This window comes from Symphalangus syndactylus, chromosome 3 (assembly GCF_028878055.3).
Source record: "Symphalangus syndactylus isolate Jambi chromosome 3, NHGRI_mSymSyn1-v2.1_pri, whole genome shotgun sequence".
Classification (NCBI taxonomy): domain Eukaryota; kingdom Metazoa; phylum Chordata; class Mammalia; order Primates; family Hylobatidae; genus Symphalangus; species Symphalangus syndactylus.
Genome location: NC_072425.2, coordinates 11,861,517 through 11,883,323, shown reverse-complemented (window position 1 = coordinate 11,883,323; position 21,807 = coordinate 11,861,517). Strand labels below are relative to the sequence as shown.

General features: G+C 50.5%; 1 protein-coding gene and 1 non-coding gene across 8 annotated transcripts in view; one reads left to right on the top strand and one right to left on the bottom strand.

Moving 5' to 3' along the window:
* The window catches only part of AK8 (adenylate kinase 8), a 152,548-nt gene that overhangs the window by 115,950 nt on the left and 14,791 nt on the right, over nt 1-21,807 (bottom strand). For all 7 annotated transcript variants that reach the window (XR_008656462.2, XM_055270589.2, XM_055270587.2 and 4 more), the window contains 2 exons: nt 21,189-21,302; nt 12,386-12,454 (listed from right to left, as the gene is read on the bottom strand). Coding sequence is in view for 6 of the 7 variants with exons in the window: in XM_055270589.2 (XP_055126564.1) it covers nt 12,386-12,454; nt 21,189-21,302 (183 nt within the window). In the remaining variant the exon portion in view is untranslated. The remainder of the gene's footprint in view (nt 1-12,385; nt 12,455-21,188; nt 21,303-21,807) is intronic.
* Nucleotides 11,334-11,435, top strand: LOC129479940 (U6 spliceosomal RNA). The gene has a single exon (XR_008656863.1). It is a non-coding gene; the product is annotated as a U6 spliceosomal RNA (small nuclear RNA).

Below are 21,807 nucleotides of genomic sequence, written 5' to 3'. Positions count from 1 at the left end.
AGGTTGGCCTCATCTGGGGCTGGGCAAGGCCAGGGAAGGCCTCCCTGAAGAAGAGACTTGAGGCTGAGGCTGAGGAATGAGAGCAGTTTTCTAGCTAAGGGGTGGGGTTAAGAGCGCTATGTATTCCTTTTCTATTGCTGCATAACAATCTTAGTGACTTTAGACAATCCAATTATTATCACATGGTTCCCAAGGGGCAGGAGTCTGAGCACAGCTCAGCTGGGTCTTCTGCTCAGTCTCAAAGGCTGCAGTCAAGGTGTTGACCAGGCTGTGTTCTCATCTGGAAGCTTGACTGAGGGAGAACCCTCTTCCCAGCTCATCTGGATTGTTGACAGGATCCACTTCCTTGCTGCCGTATGACTGAGGGCTCTGGTTTCTCACTTGCTAGGGGCTGGAGGCCCCTGCAGTTCCTAGAGACCAGCCATGTGGGCTTCTCCAACATGGCTGCATACTTCATCATGCCAGCAAGGAGGATCTCTCTCTGGTCTGCTAAGGCACATTCTTACATAACGTAATGTAGTACAGGAGTGACATCCCCTCACCTTTGCCATATTCAGCTGGTCCTGCCCCCACTCAAGGGGAGGGGATTACATGGGCATGGACACAAGGGGGTGGGAAATCATTGAGAGTTGCTTAGTGATATAGTTTGGATATGTGTCCCCACTCAAATCTCACATTAAAATGTAATCCCCATTGCTAGAGGTGGAGCCTGGTGGGAGGTGTTTGGATCATGGGGGTGGGTCCCTCATGGTTTGGTGCTGTCTTCACAATAGTGAGTTTTCATGAAATCTGGTTAAAAGTGTGTGGCGCCTCCCCCTCCCACTCTCTCTCTCTTACTCCTGCTCTGGCCACGTGATGTGCCTGCTCCCCCTTCACCTTCTGCCATGATGGTAAACTTCCTAAGGCCTCCCCAGAAGCAGAGCAGATGCCAGCACCAGGCTCCTCGTACAGCCTGCGGAACCGTGAGCCAATTAAACCTCATTTCTTTATAAATTACTCAGTCTCAGGTATTTCTTTATGGCATTGCAAGAACAGCCTAATGCAATTAGGGTCTGGCAGCTGCACACAAAGGCCTGAGCAGGGTGGGCACAGGTTGAGCTGGGGAAAGGTGGCGGGTACTGAGCGGGAAGACGAGAGAAGTCCAGGGATGAAGCTGAGCCGCAGGCAGGCCCAGGACACACAGGGCTCCCTGAAGCAGTGGAGGGTCACAACCACATTTAGTGTAAAATAACAAATGTTTCTCTATGTTTAAAATCATCCTCAGAAGGGTGCACTTTCAAGAAAATGTGAACATCAGTTGCCTCCAGGGAAGGAAACTGGGTGGCTAAGGAACAGGAGTGAGGGGGGACTTTGGTGCCTTTGGAACCATAGGAATGAATGTATCGTGGTTATGAAATAAATTCATTCATTCTTTAAAAAGCCATCCTTCCAGCAGCAATGTGAAGAAAGGATTGGGAAGAAACCAGGGTAGCTGCGGGGAGATGGATCAGGTTCCAAATAAAGGAAAGGGATTCTTAGCAATTTAAATAAAATGAAGCACAAATGGTGACTGTGGTCAAGGTAAAATTTAGAATCTCTTTGGTACTGAGCCTTTCCCCCCAAGTTTCCAGAACTACTGCCTTATGTCTTGGCTTTTCTTTGCCCTACAGGGGTAGTCTGAAGATTCGGGCACATTCTCTTAATAGTCCCTAACAAATGGCTAATGGGTATCCAACAGGTAGAGCCAACTCCTTTTGATCGTTCCAATACAGAGTACTAATTTTTCTTTCTCTAATGCATTTGATGGTCACTTCAAAAAAAATTCTTCAAAGAGATTGCATTAGACCAAGAAAAAAAAAAGAAAAAGAAACGACCCCCCCTGCATTAACTACAGAATCCTGATGGGTTATGATTGCGTTATTTTTCCCTGAACACTATTCCCTGCATTCTTTTTGTGCTCTAAATTACCAATTCTAGTCCCTGTGTAGCTAAATAATAATAATTACCATATAAATGAATATGCATATGTGTCATTTTTCTCCCTAAAAGCAAGAAAGCCTGTTTATTTTGGATGAGGGTTTGTTTTGTTTTTGAACAACCAAAGCACATCATTAGAAGCCTAACCTCTTACTCTTGAAATCCTGTCTCCAGCGAGAAGAGATGAAAAGGCACTGGATGCCCCTTAAAGGTTAGAAGAAAGTTTAAAACAAATTGAAGGAGATATTTCTTTCCTCCGCAGGTAACAACAGTGTGGACATGATCAGAATCACAGAACTGTAAGACTAGAAGGGATTTCCATGCTCAAGTCCAACCCCATGGTTTTATAGATGGGAAAACTGAGGCCTAAGGAAGTGAAGCTCTCACCAGAGTGACACTCCCTGTGCCTTCCTGAGATGCAACCTTTGAAACAACAACAGAGTGGTCAATAGTACAACACCGTGTTTGCATCTCAGTTCTGGGACTGAATTGTGGGATCTTCAGCAAGATACACAACCTCTTCAAGGCCTGGATTCTGCATCTGTGAAATAGGGTAGACAGCAGTGCCACCTCCGCAGGGTTGCTGTAAGGACTCCACAGCACATGGTCCTGCTGCCGATGCTACACTCCCAATCAAGGGGAGTCACCCAGAATATAATTACAGCCTCTTGTATAGTGCAAGGTGCACCTGCAATGTCACATAGCAGATAACATGCCAGACCAGGCGCATAGACGACAGCTACCACCATCATCAAAATAATCACAATAATAACACACATTATAAATACTCATACAGTCAATATATTATTTATAATACAATATAATCACATATAGTGTAATGTAACTAATAACGATGTCAATTATAATTGAGATTTTAATTTCTAATACTAACAATAGAGATCATCATCATTTTTATGATGGTGACTTGGGATGCATGGTCCTGTACTCTGTCCACACTGCAGGTGCACTATGCAAAGAGGTTATGCAGACCAAGCTTTTAAATAAGCTCAGGAAGAATTCACAGAAATTAAATGCATATTTGAAAGACTATTCTAGGCTGGGTGCAGTGGCTCCTGCCTGTAATCCCAGCACTTTGGGAGGCCGAGGCAAGGGGATCACTTGGAAGTCAGGAGTTTGAGACCAGCCTGGCCAATATGGTGAAACCCCGTCTCTACTAAAAATATAAAAATTAGCCAGGCACGGTGGCATGTGCCTGTAATCCCAGTTACCCAGGAGGCTGAGGCAGGAGAATCGCTTGAACCTGGGAGGCAGAGTTTGCAGTGAGCTGAGATCGCACCACTGCACTCCAGCCTGGGTGAGAACGAGACTCCGTCTCAAAAAAAAGAAAAAAACAAAAAAAGAAAGACTATTCTAGATCACTGAGGGCACGTTTGGGATATCCAGTTGCAATCACAGAGAGAATCACCATATTTTCCCCAGAAACTATCACTCGGTGAGGTAGAGATTTTTTTAAAAATCACAGAAACAAACCTGTCCAGGCCAGCTGGATCCTGTGTGAAAACTGTGCAGCCTTGTTAGATTCTGGAATGGGGAAAGAAGGGCAGTGTGGCTTCAAGGGGGTGTATGTAGCCAGTGGGACACACAGAAGATCATTGGCAGCCCACCCTTAGGCCCTGCATCTCTGAATTCTAGATTTCCACCTAGAATCCAGAATGCTTACCCACCAGAAACATTTCCATTGGAATGCTGTAACTTGTAAAAATTACTTACACGAAATAGTACTGTTTCAAATGTTTTGAGGTTGGAAAGAAGAGAGACTTTGAGGGTTGCTCAGCGGTATCCAGACACCCACCCTGGGCCTTCTGCAATGGATGTGTGGGGTGGATGGGGCAGAGGTGCCCACAGATGCCTTGGCCCCTTGCTAAGCCTCTCTTCCTGCTACGAAGTTCAGATCTGCCTCTAACTGACGTGACACCTTTGCTTATTTATCTGGTTTACTGTCGGTCTCTCCATGACTAGAACTTCTGTTCCTTGAGAGCAAGACGCTTAACTCTCTTGTTCACTGCTTTGGTCCCTGTGCTTAGCAAAGTGATTTGTTGCATAAGAGAATAGATGAATGAATGAATGAATGAATGAATGAATGAATGAATGAATGAGTCGTTTTAGGAAACACTGACTGGGGTAGGCCAACAAACCATGACAAGGCTTTTGGTCATGACTCTAGTGGAGGAACATATCAGGTGGCATGGGGACATGTGGGGGCCTGTGAATGGCACAAAACACGACAGGGAGTAGATAGGCTTTGCCCAGCCTTTGAGCTTCTGTCCTGGGCTGCATGGCACAGCCCTGGAGCACCTGGGTCAGAGCGCTGGCCCTGTGCACCATATGCCTGGTCCACCCTGGCCAGCCCTGCTGCTTCCCCCTGTGTGGCTCTGGGCGTGCCTCAGGCCCTGCAGCTACAAAATGGGCACAATAATAGTAACACTGACCATGTAGGGTCCTGTGAAGCTGGAGAAGCTGCTGGGCATAGTGCCTGACGCCAGGCTCGGATGCATGCTCCATTCAGGTCTCTAGCTTCTCCCGGGCCGAGACAGAGAGCTGGAGCAGAGGCTCTGGGCCTGCCTGCTCTCCTGCCTGCCTGGACCCCAGAGACTTCTGCCTTCCAGTGGTCAGCAGGCCGGCTCCCGGCTTCTGCTGCACCAAGGCAGCTGGTTGAAGCAAACACTCTTGACCAGGAGAGCAGGCCAGGGGGAGAGTGGGCTGGGGGAAGAGCGGCCCGGACACAGCAGTTCCTGCTCAAGTTCCTGGGTCACAGGTGGTTTGGGGATCATAGCATCTTCAAAGGAAATCTGAAAAGGGAAAGGCAAGACTTCTACAACCAGGCATGGGGAAGTCCTGCTGCATTTGCTGACTGAGACAGACTGTGGCACCATCTCCACCGGGCCTTTGGTTTGGCAGGGGCGGTGATGGTGGCTCATGAGTAGGCCACATTTTTTAGGTGCGTGTTATTCTTGAGGATATGAACTACACAATTTCTCCCTTCCTGTGTGCTTAGAACGAATGCTCATCACACTGAGAGTCCTGGTTCCAGGAACTCTTGACGTATTGAATTTGAAACACTGCCTGATGGGCAAGACCGTATCCAGCTGTGCTTTCACAGACAGCCCCGACCCCTGCTGAAGGGGTCCAGTCCTGGGCAACTCAGGTACACTTAAGCCAAAGGAGTACCACCCCCCTATATTTGACCAAATTTGATGAGTAGCTATCATAATGAAAAAGAGAAAACAGCTTAGCTTTAAAGATCAAAGACAGCCAGGCACGGTGGCTCATGCCTATAATCCCAGCACTTTGGGAGGCCAAGACATGTGGATCACTTGAGCCTAGGAGTTTGAGACCAGCCTGGGCAACATGGTGAGACCCTGTCTCTACAAAAAATACAAAAATTAGCCAGGCATGGTGTTGCGCACCTGTGGTCCCAGCTACTCAAGAAGCTGAGGAAGGCGGATTGCTTCAGCCCAGTTTAAGATCAGCCTGGGCAACATTGGGAGACCACGTTTCTACAAACAATAAAAATGAAAAATAGATGGGCATGGTGGCATGTGCCTGTAGTCCCAGCTACTCAGGAAGCTGAGGTGGGAGGACTGCTTGAGCCCAGGAGGTTGAGGCTGCAGTGAGCCATGACTGTGCCATTGCACTCCGGCCTGGGTGACAGAGCAACACCCTGTTTCAAAAAAAGAAAAAAATAGATTGAAGAGAAGAAAGGAAGACTCCCTTGAATGCTTCCAGCCTGGTAATCTGCTATGCAAGAGTCTAATGCAATTTGGCAAACGCATAAGAAATAATGGATTAAGGCACACAGCATTTTGTATGGGAAAATGCTGGCCCATTTCCAGTCACTCGGGCCATCTTTCCCTCCCCTTTAATGCTCTGCCAAAAGATTGTGTGGCACTTCCTAGGTAAAAGAGGTGGGAAACCTTAAAAATAGTGACCGACTGATGGGTCAGCTTTAGGAAAAGTTCCCATGAGGTTGGTTTGACACTCTGAGTTAAGAGTGTGAAGTGGGGGTAAAGGGCTGGGTTTTCTGGTCCCTGCCTCACTTCTGGCTGCCATTCCCTCCAGCCTAAGACGGCCCCTCCACAGTCCACTCCAGTCCCCTTCACTAGAGGCTTCAGGAATAACTTGACTCTCCTGGCTGTGGTTTTTCCATCACAACCCTTCTCACCATCTGCCTTGCCTTGGTCATGTTTCACTCTGCCTCCAATTGCAGATGGTGAGCCCGAGGCAGGCAAGACCATCTTGCTAGAAGTGGGGGGTGCTGAGGAGGAGGGTCTTGGGTGTGGGGAAGGGTCCTGGCAGTGACAACCACGCAGGGCCTGCAGGGGGCACTCAACTGGAGATGCAGAATCAAGTCGCCCAGCTTGGAAGTCAGGTGACTGGGAGGAAACTTAGTTAAAATGAAAGTCTATGGTGAAGCTGGCCTTTCTTCTAACACTCCTGTTTGCTTTTTTTTTTTTTTTTGAGACGGAGTCTCACTCTGCCACCCAGGCTGGAGTGCAGTGGCACGATCTCGGCTCACTGCAACCTCTGCCTCCTGGGTTAAAGCGATTCTCCTACCTCAGCCTCCTGAGTAGCTGGGACTACAGGCGCGAGCCACCACGCCCGGCTAATTTTTTGTATTTTTAGTAGAGACGAGGTTTCACCATGTTAGCCAGGATGGTCTCAATCTCTGGATCTCATGATCTGCCTGTCTCAGCCAACCAAAGTGCTGGGATTACAGGTGTGAGCCACTATGCCCGGCCGGAAGTTTGCTTTTTATTGAGAGCTCAAGAGAAAGGGCAGAAATGTTTTCACGATCGATGTGAAAGTGTTACTTAGAACAGGCGTTGGCAAGCTACAGCCCACGGGCCAAATCTGGCCTGCTGCCTGCTTCTAAAAGTTTTTCTAGAGCACAGCCATGCCCTTTCGTGTCCGTGTTGTGTACGGCTGCCTTTGTACTACATCAGAGCTGAGTCGTTGTGATAGAAGCCATATAGCCTGCAAAGCCTCAACGAGTGTCTCTCCAGCCTTTTCAGAAAACATGTGTCCACCCCCGATTTAGAACAGCCCCTGGGCTCTGGATATCTGCCTACACCTGGGCAGAAGACCATCCACTCACAGTGAACAATTTGAGACAATTCAGACGTAAACACACTGTTCAAAGCCAGCACTGCAGCCCGTCCAGCAGTGTTTGTGATGTAGATTCCATGGCTGAGGGCCATGCAGAACAAGCTCGTGAGAACTGCTACTCCCTCGCCAGCATGCTGGAAAGATTCCTGGGTACTGCTTCAGATTTGGGGCTTCCCAATCAATATATATATATTTTTTGAGACAAGGTCTTGCTCTGTCACTCAGGCTGGAGTGCCATGGTGCATGTTGGCTCACTGCAACCTCCTCCTCCAGGTTCAAGCGATTCTCCTGCCTCAGCCTCCTGAGTAGCTGCGATTACAAGTGCATGCCACCATGCCTGGCAAATTTTTTGTACATTTAGTAGAGACAGGGTTTCGCCATGTTGGCCAAGCTGGTCTTGAACTCCTGGACTTAAGCAATCCTCCTGCCTCGGCCTCCCAAAGTGCTGGGATTACAGGTGTAAGCCACTGCATTCAACCCTAATACTTTTTTTTTTTTTTTTTTTGAGACAGGGTCTCACTCTGTCACCTAGGCTGGAGTGCAGTGGCGTGATGTCGGCTCACTGCAACTTCCACCTTCTGGGTTCAAGCGATTCTCCTGCCTCAGCCTACCGAGTAGATGGGATTACAGGCGTGCGCCACCATGCCCAGCTAATTATTATTATTATTATTTTGAGACAGAGTCTTGCTCTGTCGCCCAGGCTGGAGTGCAATGGCGTGTGTGCGGCTGCCTTTGTATTACATCAGAGCTGAGTCACTGTGATAGAAGCCTCCCGCCTCAGCCTCCCAAAGTGCTGGGATTACAGGTGTGAGCCACTGCATTCAACCCTAATACATTTTTTTTTTTTTTTTGAGAGAGGGTCTCACTCTGTCACCCAGGCTGGAGTGCAGTGGCATGATGTCGGCTCACTGCAACCTCTGCCTATTGGGTTCAAGTGATTGTCCCTGCCTCAGCCTCCCAAGTAGCTGGGATTACAGGTGCCCACCACCATGCCCAGCTAATTTTTATATTTTTAGTAGAGACAGGGTTTTGCCATGTTGGCCAGGCTGGTCTCGAACTCCTGACCTCAGGTGATCCGCCCGCCTCGCCCTCCCAAAGTACTGGGATTACAGGTGTGGGCCACCATACCCAGCCAATTTTTTGTATTTTTAGTAGAGATGGGGTTTTGCCATGTTGGCCAGGCTAGTCTGGAACTCCTGGACTCAAGCAATCTTCCTGCCTTGGCCTCCTAAAGTGCTGCGATTACAGGCATGAGCCACCATGCCCAGCCTGGCCCTAATACATTTTCAAGTGAGAGACAGATGGAGAGAGAGAGAGAGAGTCTGTATGTGAATTTTTTTTTTTTTTTTTGAAAGGACACAAGTTCTGATTCTGGGAGACATGAAATGTGCGCCACTCCCCTTGTCAACCCCAGTGAAAGTAGCTGTAATACATGCATAAAACACACAGGGCAGCTATTCGAGGACTCAGAAAGTTACCCAGTAGTAGGCAAGTTGTAGGCAAGTTGGGGGAAAAGACTAGAATCCTAAATACCACCAAACCAGTATCTCCTGGCCTGGTCTTAATGCAACCGGAAGGCTGAAAGTGGGCAGCAGACGGGAGAAGAGCGAGCTAGGAGGGGAGACACCTCCGTGGAGTTTTTCTTTTCTCTGTTTTCTCGCAATCTAGGCAGTCCTGTGGTGACTGTGGTGGCACGGCTGTGTCAAAGGGGCCTGCAGGTGCCTGAAACACTGAAAGAGGGGACCCTTCTCCAGTCCCATGAGAACAGGGCAAAGCCCTGTCAATCCTTCCTTTCTCTGTCCTCCCACCACTTGACCCTGGTCATGGCTGCAGTCCCAGGAAGTGAGTGGCAGAGCAGGATAAATAACCTCAGTTTTCTGGCCAAAATACCAAAAAGAGGAGCACCAGGGAACTAGGAGTTATCGGGAGATGACAGAGAGGGGAGCTCAGGGAAGTAGCTAAACAGTGTTTGATGACATCAAAGGCTCACCCCCAAGCTGTGCACGTGTGGGCCTGACCCTAAACGGCATTTCAGGGACACTGAGACATGAACTGCGGCCAGCTCACTGCCAAGTCCCCAGGTGCCCCTGGGTGATGTGCACACAGCACAGAGCTGCATGGTCGGTCACTGCATGGCACTGCAAAGGAATTGAACACAAGACTGACATGGAAACCACACTCTGAGAAGCCTGGTTGGAACATGCAACCTGAACCCAACTGAATCAGTCATCTGCTAAGACAAAAATAATGACATTTGCCATAGGATTTAAGCAAGACCCAGAGCCTCATAACAATATTTAAAATGTCCAGGATACAAAATTACTTAGTGCAGGAGAACCAGGAACATCTCTACTCACATGAGAGCACCACCACATAACTCAGATGTTGGAATTAGTGGATGAAAACTCGAAAGAGGCTATTACAAGAAAGTTCCAACTGGTAAAAACATGGAAAGATAGAGTCTGAGCAAAGACACAGAAGGCAGAAAGAACCGATGCAATAAAGAACTCACAGGACAAGCTCAATAGTGGAATAAAAAAATAAGGGAAGATTCAGTGACCCTGACAATAGTTCAATACAAATCATCACATCTGATTGACAGAGAGTAAAAACAATCGGGGCCAGGCATGGTGGCTCATGCCTGTAATCTCAGCACTTTGGGAGGCCAAGGTGGGTGGATCACTTGAAGTCAGGAATTCCAGACCAGCCTGGCCAACATGGTGAAACCCTGTCTCTATTAAAAATACAAAAATTGGGCTGGGCGCGGTGGCTCACACCAGTAATCCCGGCACTTTGGGAGGCCGAGGCGGGCGGATCACGAGGTCAGGAGATTGAGACCATCCTGGCTAACACGGTGAAACGTCGTCTCTACTAAAAAATACAAAAAATTAGCTCGGTGTGGTGGCACGTGCCTGTAATCCCAGCTACTCAGGAGGATGAGGCAGGAGAATAGCTTGAACCTGGGAAGCAGAGGTTGCAGTGAACCGAGATCACACCACTGCACTCCAGCCTGGGTGACAGAGCGAGACTCCATTTCAAAAACAAAAAAAAAATTAGCCAGGCACGGTAGTGTATGCCTGTAACCCCAGCTAATGGGGAGGCTGAGGCATGAGAATTGCTTGAACTTGGGAGGCAGAGGTTGCAGTGAGCTGAGATCGTGCCACTGCACTCTGGCCTGGGCAACAGAGTGAGACTACGTCTCAAAAAAAAAAAAAAAAAAAAAAAGAAAGAAAGAAAGAAAAAATGATTTAAAAAAAAAAAAAGGACTGGAGCCTCAGGGACCTGTAGGACAATAGCAAGAGGGCGAAAGCTTCCTGTTATTGGAGTTGCAGAAGGAGAGGAGAGAGAATAGGGTGCAGGAAGTTACGTGAAGAAATAAAGGCTAAAAACTTTGCAAGTTTGGATGAAAACACAAACCTATAAATTCAGGAGCTCAGCAAACACCAAAAAGAATAAGCCCAAAGAAATTCATCCCAGACATGTCATAATTATACTAGTGAAAACTAAAAACAGGCCAGGTGCGGTGGCTCACACCTATAATCCCAGCACTTTGGGAGGCCAAGGTGGGTGGATCACCTGAGGTCAGGAGTTCAAGATCAGCCTGGCCAACATGGGGAAACCCTGTCTCTACTAAAAACACAAAAAGAAGCCGGGCGTGGTGATGCATGCCTGTAATCCCAGCTACTCAGGAGGCTGAGGCAGGAGAATCGCTCAAACCTGGGAGGTAGAGGTTGCAGTGAGCCGAGATTACGCCACTGCACTCCAACCTGGGAGACAGAATGAGACTCTGCTTCAGAAAAAAAAAAAAAAAGAAAGAAAAGAAAAGAAAAAAAGAAAACTAAAAACAAAGAAAAAACCCTGAAAGTAGTCAGAGAAAAAAAATGATGCATTATTTATAAAAGAATTTGAATGCCTGTGGATTTTTCATAGAAACCACAGTGGTCAGAAGTAAGTGGAGGCTAGGTGTGGTGGCTCATGCCTGTAATCTCAGCACATTGGGAGGCCAAGGCAGGAGGACTGCTTGAGACTAGGAGTTGGAGACCAGCCTGAGCAATAGAGGGAGATCCAGTCTACAAAAAATTAGCTGGGCGTGGTGGCACACACCTGTGGTTCCAGCTACTGGGGAGGTTGAAGCGAGAGGATCTCTTGAGACCAGAAGGTCAAGGTTGCAGTGAGCAGTGTTAGCCACTGCACTCCAGCCTGGGCAACAGAGCAAGACTCTGCCTCAAAAAAAAAAAAAAGTAAGCAGAGTGCTAGCTTTGGCAAAGCACATATACTAAAATTAGAACAATACAGAGAATATTAGCATGGCCCCTTAAAAGTTACAAAAAAAAGAAAAAAGAAAAAATTATAAATGAAACATTTGTAAAGTGCTCAAAGAAAAAAACTGTTAACCTAGAATTCTAAATTCAGAAAAAAATATAGGAGCCTAGGAGTTCGATAACCAGCCTGGGCAACATAGTGAAACTCTACCTCTACAAAAAGTACAAAAATTAGCTGGGTGTGGTGATGCATGCCTGTAGTCCCAGCTACTTAGGAGGCTGAGACAGGAGGATCATTTGAGCCTGGGAAGTTGAGGCTACAATGAGCTGTGATCATGCCACTGGGGTCCAGCCTGGGTGACAGAGAAAGACCCTGTCTCAAACATATATATATATACACATACATACATATATACATAAAATAAAATAAAAAGAGAGAAGTAATAACCTGACCCAATAGGGTTCCTGTGAGGACACACGAATCGGTGTGCAAAGCCCTCCTGTGGCGCCCATCAGTGCCCAGTAGACAGGTGCTATGCTGCTGTCCTCCGGAGCCCTCCCCTGCCCTCTCCACCCTTCTCGTACCCCAGGAGGCCGGCCTCAGTGGACTGCTCACCTGGACTCCTGCCCTTTGGCTTCACTGGTTCTGGCAGGAGATCAAAGGATAGGAGGCGAGAGTCTGGGGTACCCCTAATTCTGCCTCCTGCCGATGCCAGTCCCTGGCGCCTCGCCATCACTTGTCGGTTGCCTTACCCTCCCATGCTTCTGCGATTGTCCTGTCATTAAATGCTTTCTTGTGACCTCTCTGGATGGGCCGGCTATTTCCTATGGGAACCCTGACCGATACAACAAATTCCACACTGTTCCTTTTCCTTTGACAAAAGCAAAACCCATGTCTGTAGACTGACCTTCACGGAGCTCCCGTTTGCCTGCCTTGCCTTCTCTTATGCCTCTGGTCATCTCTGGTCTTGGAGATGAACACACGCCCTTCACCCTCCCCTTATCTTGGCACTGAAACCCCCAGCTCACTGGAGTCTTACCCGCTTGATGCAATCCTCTTCAGCCAGGCGCTCCTGAATCAGTTGGACAAGCAGCGCACTGGGAACTGTCTGAAGGAAAAAGGATACACAGAATGATGGCCTGAACCTGCTTCCTGCAGCTCAGGACACAGACCAGCACATGCCCCTCACCAATGCCCTGGCCTCTGGAAAGCACCGACCACCATCGGGCCCTGCCCTTCCTCCACCCGCCGCACCCCTTTCCTTGAACTCTCTTCTCTCCCTAGCATCTTTGAGGGCCTCCCTCACATGTGTACTCACCTTATCCTGTGCCCAAGCCTCAACGTGCCCTCACCCACCTCCACCTGGATAACTCCAGGGCTCCCTCAGAGCCTCAGCCCCAAGTGCCAGCCTGCAGGAAGCCCTGCCAGATCCTCCCAGGCCAGGCTGGTGCTACTTCCCATGTTCCATCATCCTGGATGAAGAACTCTGTCGCTGCACTAACCACCGCACATGCTAATGGCCTGCCCACGTGGCTGTGTCCCCAGGAAGGTGTAAAGCTCTTCAAGGAAAGGGACAGTGTCCTACTGACTCTGGACTCCAGACAGTGGCGGGTGGGAGGGGATTGGCTCCAAGACTCAGCAGAGGTGAGTGTATCCATCTCTTCCCAAGTCCACGGTCAGTGACCTCATGTTGGTAACAAAATTGGCCACAGTGGGAGTGTCTACACCACAGAAATGACAAAGGCTACAATAAGGACTCCCCACCCTGCCCCCAGCGCTGGTTGTTGCATACTGACCAGCAGACCACTGCCCCAGCACCAAGTGGTATCAAGGATATAGGAAGCCTTGTTGACCATAATGAAACTTCAAATTCCTTGATTCATTCAGTAAGTAGCGATCATGACAGCTAGCGTTTGTTGAGCACATGCTACGTGCCAGGCACTGGGCCAAGCATTCCATTCTTCGCTTTTTGTAACAACTCTGTGCCATCTACACTCCACTTACAGTAACACGGGCCCCCAAAGAGGAGTCCCAAAGAGGAGTCACCCTCTTGCCCTTCTGCCTGTATGGTCTGGGTGTGCTCAAGTCCATCCTCAGATCCGGAGGAGGGCCCTGACTGGTCCAAGCCAATCTGCATACCCCACTCCTGACCACTGTGATTGATTCAGAGTGTTAGCCCTTTTCACAGAGGAGGAAGCTGAGCCTCGGAGAGGTGAAGCTGCTTCCCCAGGGTGCTCTGCATGCTCCCTTCTCTGCAGAGGACTGGGGAGGAAGCAGCTCTTCTCAGGGGAGTCGCTGAGGCCTGGCCCATGCCTTTCCTTGTAGTGTACAACAGGGGCTAAAAATCTCCTCTGTGCCCACCCACATTTCTGAAAAAGGACATGGGAAGTAGAAATACATTCCAATCAGAAAGGTTCCTTGCTGGGGGCACGGGCTTCCTGGCACAGCCTTTCTTATGCAGAGCAGAGACTCAGACTTGGCATCAGGGCTCACCTCCCACCTCTGCCCAGGGCAGACTCTCTGCTCCTGGTGGCTGCGATCCAGCCAGCTGGGCGACCCTGGGCAAAGCCTCGACCTCTTTAGGCCTCACACACCTAACCAGTAGAAATCAGTAATGAGACTGCAAATGTGGCTTTTATTTCATTTTTCCATACACTCCACTTACAGTAACATGGGCCCCCAAAGTTCCTTTGAGGAGTCGCCCTCCTGCCCTTCTGCCTGTATGGTCTGGGTGTGCTCAAGTCCATCCTCAGATCCAGGGGAGGGCCCTGACTGGTCCAAGCCAATCTGCATACCCCACTCCTGACCACTGTGATTGATTCAGAGTCTGCCTGGGACCCAGTCCCAGCCAATGAAAGTCAGGCCCAGGACATCAGTGCAGTCATTAGGGGCATGAACCCCTGCTTTCCACCAGATCAGAAGCTGAGAAAATATAAGAGCAGGAGCTGCAGCAGCCCCTTTGTGGGCATGACGGGTGTGGAACGAAATGAAACCAGCACAAAGGGAAAGAGAGAAACCAGACCCAGCCGCAGAATGGCTTTTCCAGGGATGGGGAATGGGAAGAAAAAGGGCAGATAGCGAGAGAATGGGGGCGGGGGGGCACCTCTGCTGGGAACTAGATGAATATGTTCACTTGAAAGTTATGGGGTCACCATGTTTCTAGGAGGTAGATAGCCAAAGTCAAGACCGAGAGCAAGAGGGAGAGAGAGAATGAATGAACGAACAGATGGTGCACACAGAAAAAAGGAGACCAGAGAGGCAAGAAGGAGGCGAGCCAGCATCCGGTCCCTGGCTCCAACATCTGCTGAGATAGCCCTGTGTCCTTATCCTACCGCCCCCTACCCCCACCTTTCTTCCCTAAGCCAGTGGTTCTCAACTTGATTGTGCAACAGAATGCTGGCAGAGCTTCTGGAAACACAAACTGCTGGGCCCCACCCCGTGAGCTCTGATTCAGTAGCTCTGGGATAGAGCTGAGAATGTGCATTTCTAGCAAGTTTTCAAGTGACGCGGATGCCGCTGGTCAGGGCATCACACCTGGAGAACCACTGGCATAAGCCCACCCACACAGGGCCCCCGGGGTCTGGGGGAAGCTGCTAGAGAGGGAGGGTGTCTTTCCACCAGTGCCCGTTTCCCTCAGGTCTCCAGGGGAGCTTCCCCAGGCTGGCAAGGGAGAGGGTGGGCAGGAAGCAGCCCTGTCCCTTCCCTCTGCATCCCCCCTCCATCTCATCCTCTCCCCTCCCATCCCCTTTCATCCTTTCCCAGCCCCTCAGGTCCTCTGCCCACCCCAGGCACAGCCAATTTCCATTCTGGGGCTGTTTTCCCCAGATTGCCCTGCCCTCCCTGACAACACCCATTCAGGAGGCAGTGTTCAAACAAGTACAGGACGCAGAGGAGGGTGCCAACCAGGACGCAGGGGGTGCCAGCCAGTCAAAGAGCACCGGCTGAAAGGCGGCCAGCCCCAGTGGGGCACAGCGCCCCCTGCAGCCTGCACAGCAGGGGACAGGCTGGCGGCTTTGAGCGCAGCTACTCCTGAGCGCCCCCCACCGCTCCCCGCCACTGTGCTGTCTCCACGCCAGCTTTGATGTGTCACGTCAGCAGCAGGGCTTTCAGAGTCCGCTTCTAGAAGCCCTGCCAAACTGTCTTAGCAGGAATCAGCCTCCCTCCTTGCAGAGCACTGTGATGCTCTCCCACCCCAGCCCCCAAAGCCTGGCATTTGGGGAGAATCAAGGAGAAGCTGACAGAGTGCAGTGAGGCCGCTCCTGGCCACAGAGAAGGCTCAGCCCCAGCTCAGGCCCCTGGCCCTGGGTCTCCCTGCTCGGTGGCACCGCGGCACCCAGCTGCTCCCATGCTGCTTCTGTGCACTTAAGGGCAGGACAGGCTGTGTTTGCTGCAATTTGGATTTTTCTCTCTTCCCTTCCAGCACCTAGTGCGGCTTTGGTGGCTTTCCGGGCCTGGGGGCAGACTCACTGATCTCCTAGCCCTCCAAGGTGCCGCCCCGCTGTTTTGCTGTTCTGAGGCAGCCAAGTGCACAGGTGCCAACCCTGGCTCTGCCCCTGGGGCGTCACTTGACTTCTCCCCAGTGGGCTTTCTCACAGTGGGATGGCATGAGCCTGCATATTCCTGTCCCATCTCCAGGCCCCACTCTCAGGGACCCTAACGTCCCTGTGTCACCATGGTGAGTGATGCCTGCTCAGAAGTTGTGGGCATTCTGAGCTACAGTGTGAGCTTGGGAAGTAGAGCAGGGAGGGGAACAGGTGAGATGCCCTGATCTGACCCCCGCACCCCCCTTCTCCATAAAGGGGCTCCTCCTGGTAGAGGAGGGAAACCCAGTAGTCGGACTTGAGCTCCCCTCAGAACTGACAGAACATCCTTTAGAGACAACTCCCATTCCAAAGTTACTGCTGCTGCTCGAAGCTGTCAGAGCAGGTTAGGAGACAGCAGGAACTGCCTCCTAGAGTTTGGGAGGGGGAGACAGGAGGGTTGGGGGACCAGAGACAAAAGGAGGGAGGGGAGAGGAGAAGAGGCTTCAAAGGAAGAGAGCAGACCTCATAACGTGGCAGGCGCACGGAAGGAGGTGGCAGCAGGAGAAACCCTGGAATGGGCGAAGGCCAGGGAATTTTCAAAGGAGCGACGGAGCCTGGTGCTCTGGTTTCCCTGGGCTGCAGTCACCTCCTCTACCCCAAGCCTTCAAAAAAGGCCTGCTTGATGCCGCTGCCTGGAGCTGTTGACTCAGGAAAGGGAGGGAGAGACTGAGGGCGTTCCCACTGTGTCTCAGTTCAGCCTCCAGAAATGGGAGCAGCAAGGCCAGCTGGAGATGGAGTGGCCAGAAGTGAGGGAGACACCCAGCAGGACTGGGAAGCAACATCTGTGGGCGATTTCCTAGAAATCCTCAGAACTATTTGGAGGGGACTATGTTTCTTGTGTGCAGACAGAGGTAGGATGAGGGCTCACGTTGCTTTTTTTTCTTTGAGACAGGGTCTCACTCTGTCATCCAGGCTGGGGTGCAGTGGATCCGTCATGGCTCACTGCAGCCTCAACCTCCCAGGCTCAGCCTCCCAGGCAGCGGGGACTACAGGCGCCCACCACCATGCCCAGCTAATATTTTTTTCTTTTTTGTAGAGACAGAGAAAAAAAAGAAAGGTGGTGGTCCTCCCGCCTCAGCCTCCCAAAGTGCTGGGATTATAGGTGTGAGCCACTGCACCTAGCCAGGTTTTTTTTTTTTAAACAGTAGAAATTTAAGGCTCCTAAGTACAGGATCAGCACCTGAGAGTGGCCCCTCAGTGGCCCCCCCTGCACCCCGCCTCCTCCCCACCCCATCCCCCTCCTTCCCCCTCTCCTCCCCCTCCTCGCCCCGGGTCTTCCTCACCTGAGCCTTTTTGTGGTGTTTATGATGTTGAGTCAGAGTGTGGGCTTAAAGACAGGGCCAGAGAAAGCAGATGAAGGAAAAAAGACTTGGCCAAAAAGATGAATTCAATTAACTTAATAAATAGGAAGAACAAGAGGGAAGGGTGGCCTTGGCCTGGGGTTCTAGGAGCAGCGTTTCAGGGGAACGGGCCTGTGGAGGTGTCAGGACCACTACTGTGGGAAGAAAAGGTGGGGGTTTCTGCAGTATTACTGGAAACTGTGTCCCTTTCACGGTGCTCAGCGAGAGGACTGGGGCCATTCTGACATTCATTTCGATGGTTCTGACCATGTCTTTGGGTCCCTGATCCCCCCGAGGAAGAGCTGTGGGGTCAGAATCTAGACAAAATCACTCAGGGGAGCCGCTCACCAGCCAATGACCTTGGCTGGTGTCCAGGGACAGCCAGCGTCTTCAGGGCATCAAACGTCTCTTCCAGCCCGGCCTGGACCCAGAAGCATCGTATGTCCCTCATGGTCCAGTGAGGGAGGGGCCCGAGCAGGAGAGGGCCCAGGAGCCATAAGAATACCATCTCCTCAGGGAGATTTATAACCCTGGCTGGGCCCTGGTGGAATCCTCAGTGAGACTTCTAGGTGTGATAATGTGTCCCTATGCGTTTACTGAAAAAGGGCCCTCATCTTTGGGTTGTGGAAATAAATGAAGACCACCTAAATGAGACAAGCCAAGGCTGTTTACTCAGAGCTTGCTGGGCAAGGGAGTCGGCCAGCATCGTTCACACCTGGCGGACTCGAACACAGGTAGAGGAGAGGAAGAGTTCTAGAGGAAAAGGGAAGGCTCCAGGCATGCCTGATGGAGGCTGCTGCTGGGGAGCTGGAGGTGTCTCTCTAGAGGTGGGCATTCTACAGGACTGGACAGGGGAGCATGTTTGGCTTTCTCTGGCTGGTCCTAGGTTGGAAGCAGGAACAAAAACTAGAGACACTGCCAGTTATTGATCATGCCCTGGCCATTTGGGATGGGTGGCTACAGGGGTGACTTAGTTCAGCTTCCTGGACTATTGGAGGAGAGAGCAGCCTGGCTTCCTGCAAGCCTGGTGCAGCAGGTGGCTTCCTGGGTGGGCTCTTGCAGGTCATGGGCTGGTCTCCTGGGCAGGCTGCTGCAGACTGTGGGGCAGAGTCTTATGTTTACAGGAGGTCTTGCCATTGTCCACACTGAATATTCAGTCTCAGTAGATCTGGACTAAAACATCCATGGGGAAGGTCAAATGCTGTCTGGGTTTGCTTTAAAATAACCGAGGGCAGGGGGAGCAGGTGAGGGTGCAACCCGAGCCTAGACCGCCATGAGCTGACATCTGTCGAAGCAGAGGATGGATCCATGGGGGTTCTCAGACTATCCTCACTGCTTCTGGATGTTTTTATGAGATTTCATAACAAACAGTTAAAAACAAACAAAAATCCCTGGCCACTGTGATCTCCCAGCATCCTGGGGCACCATCCCCGTGGGCTTTGTGACACTGCCCGATTCCAGACCATTCCATGCCTTGGAACATTACAGTGTGCCCTTTGGGAAGGCTTTGCTTAGTGTAACTGTGGTTATGGCTCCAGGGAGTCCCTAAATCTTGCAGCCTTGTACCCCCTTCCCAGCCCAGAGCCAGTGCCTAGGACTTAGTAGGTGCTCAGGACTAATGTAAATGAATTGAGTCAAACAAGCCACCGACTAATTGCTTTAAGGAAGGTTCCCTGGCTCCCATACCCTGGCTTGTGCTTAGTTTTATGGGACCATCAGTCTCCTCACTGGCTGGAAGCTTCTGGGGTAAGGAGAAGAAACTCATCTTCGACACTCCCACAGCACTGCAGAATAGTGCTTGGCAAAAAGGCAGTTAGGAAGTATTTCAGAAGCCATTGGGAAATGCCTAAGATGGAGATGTCTTGGTTAACAGTGGCAACGTAAGAGAATTCTGCTTAGGAGGGCAAAGCTACGACTAGCAGGAGAAAATCAGGTATTTGAAGGTATCATGACTACTTGCAAAAAGAGCCATAAAGATTCCAAATCAGCAGACAAGTTAAAGAGGACATTTAATGAGAGGCCTTGACTGGCAGGCACTGTCTGCAGACAAGGCCACGCATGGCCGAGCCCGCCATGTGCCCACTCGCTCTGCAGAACATTTTACTCCTTGATGAGGCCTGACATCCAGGCCTTTCATCTTCCCTCCACCCGAGTTTCTAAGCCAAGGACCCCAACAAGACACCCTTGAAAGCACTTCAATGTGGTTTGAAATATGTTGATAATTAGCAAAATGAAACCCAGGAGGAATTTCCTTAAACTCCCCCCTCTCTGTTGAATTTTATAAAGCTAATAAAAACATTTTTATCCTACAAAAAAGCCTTCCCCAAAAAAGCTTATCTTCTGTAGAAAATGAGATAACCACTTTCTTTCTAAAACCATATTCCCAGCCTGAAAGGCTGGTGTCCCCACAAGCTGAAGCCACACAGTCCAACTCCTGCAAGACTGCAGGGGCGGCTGGGGGACTGACTTGCCGTAGGGGCGGCTGCCTTGCTGAGCCAGGCTTTCCTTCTCTATCAAGCTGCTGTCATAGGCAGACTTTGGGCTGGGGGTCTGTCGAAGTCACACCCCTCTCTCTCTCTCTTTTTTTTTTTTTTTTTGTTAACACAGAGTCTTGTTCTGTCGCTCAAGCTGGAGTGCAGTGGCGTGATCTTGACTCCCTGCAACCTCAGCCTCCTGGGTTTGAGCAATTCTCCTGCCTCAGTCTCCTGGGTAGCTGGGAATATAGGCACCCACCACCATGCGCACCTAATTTTTTTGTATTTTCGTAGCGATAGGGTTTCACTAGGTTGGCCAGGCTGGTCTCGAACTCCTGATTTCAAGTGATCTGCCCGTCTTGGCCTCCCAAAGGGCTGGGATCATAGGCTTGAGCCATTGCGCCCAGCCTATACCTCTCATCTCTGAGAACTGCCATCTCCCACCAACCAAGAGTCTTCATAGCCACAGCTGAGCTCTGTGGCCTCACTGAGCCCTCACTGCACTCCCCTCAACAGAGCTGACTGTGCCTGGGACGTGTGACCAGCTAGCCCGGGCAGATCCCCCTTCCTGAGGATGTGGCTTTGAAGCTGCCTTTGTGGGTGGTCTGAACCGAGAACACAGGAGACAAGAATGGAGTGGTGGTCGTGAGCGGCTGGGAGCATGGCAAGAAAGGCAGAAGAGAGGAGGAAGAGTCCCTGCCTCAGCCTCCCAAGTAGCAGGGACTACAGGCACATGCCACCATGCCCAGCCAGAGGGAATTTTGAAGAAATATTTTGAGTTTCTATTTGTATTAAAGAGAAATAATGTGATCAAGCCTTCTATTTCCTTTCAGAAGATGTTTTTCAAATATCGAGCCGGTGGTCTTTTAGAAACAGAACACCCACACCTCCTGCAATGCTCCCTCACGTGTGTGGGAGGGACAGGGTGAATGAGCACTGCCTGGACCAGAGGGTGGGCTGTGCAATAGGGTGCCCAGGGCTATGGGAGGGAGACGCCTCTAAGGTACAGAACATGGGGGCTTTCCACTCTGGGGACAGCTGGACAGCTGCCCTTTCAACTGCTGGTGCAGCCCAGCCCTGCATCTCCTGGCACAGGCCGCCAGGTTCAGCACTTGCCTCCACGCCTTTACTCGGCTGAGCCTAAGAAGAAAAGGAGCAAGCCTGGACCATCCCACCAAGGGCTTGGACAAAACAGCCTCCTTCACTCGACCCATGATCCTTTCCCACTGCAAAAACTCACCTCGGTACCCAACGGGACGTGAGCCTGGTAAAGAATTATCTTCTTCCTTCCTTCACATCCTGCCTGTATCTCATTTTACCCCCGCGTTTTCTTGTACTCAATCAAAAATGAAATGGGAACAAGCCAAGCAATGGCTGGGTGGCAGTGGGTGTGGCAGTGGGCACTGCCGCTGTGTGCCTACCCCTGTCCCCGGGGCCAGTCCTACCTTCCTTTGCAGATAAAGCCTTCTGGCTTCGGTGGCCGTATAGGAAAACTCGTTTAAGATCAGGTTCTCCAGGGTGAGGAGACTGCTGTTCAGATGTTTGCAGAGCCACATTGCCTGAAGAAAGGAAAGAAGAAAAGAGCATTTTCATAAAAACAATAAATACACAAATGTCTCCATTAAAATGCCCTGGTCCTTCCCTCTCCTACAGGAAAAAGTTGGCCATGGGGAAGCACAATTATTTCCAGCTGGAGGATGGCCACCATGGGAGACCCACCCATAAAGCACCTGCCGGCCTAAGAGCCCTGCTTGTAGCACCTCTTCTTCTACCAGCATGGACTTAAATGAAGCGGGAAGACCTACAGGCGGGCTATGTTTTAGCTGCCCTTGACATGCTTTCCAAGCTCTGTGGACCATGAGTTTCATCTCAAGGAAGACTTAGAACAGGAACTTTGAGGACAGAACCTAAGGATGGGTAACAGCCCACACTTGGTGTTCTTTTTTTTTCTTAAAGATGGGGAGCTGGCATGTGCTAGTCAATGGGATGTTTAGTTCATTGATAATTACTCCATAGTCTATAAGGGAAGAGTAAATTTTAAGGAAGAATAATGGACTAAAACAT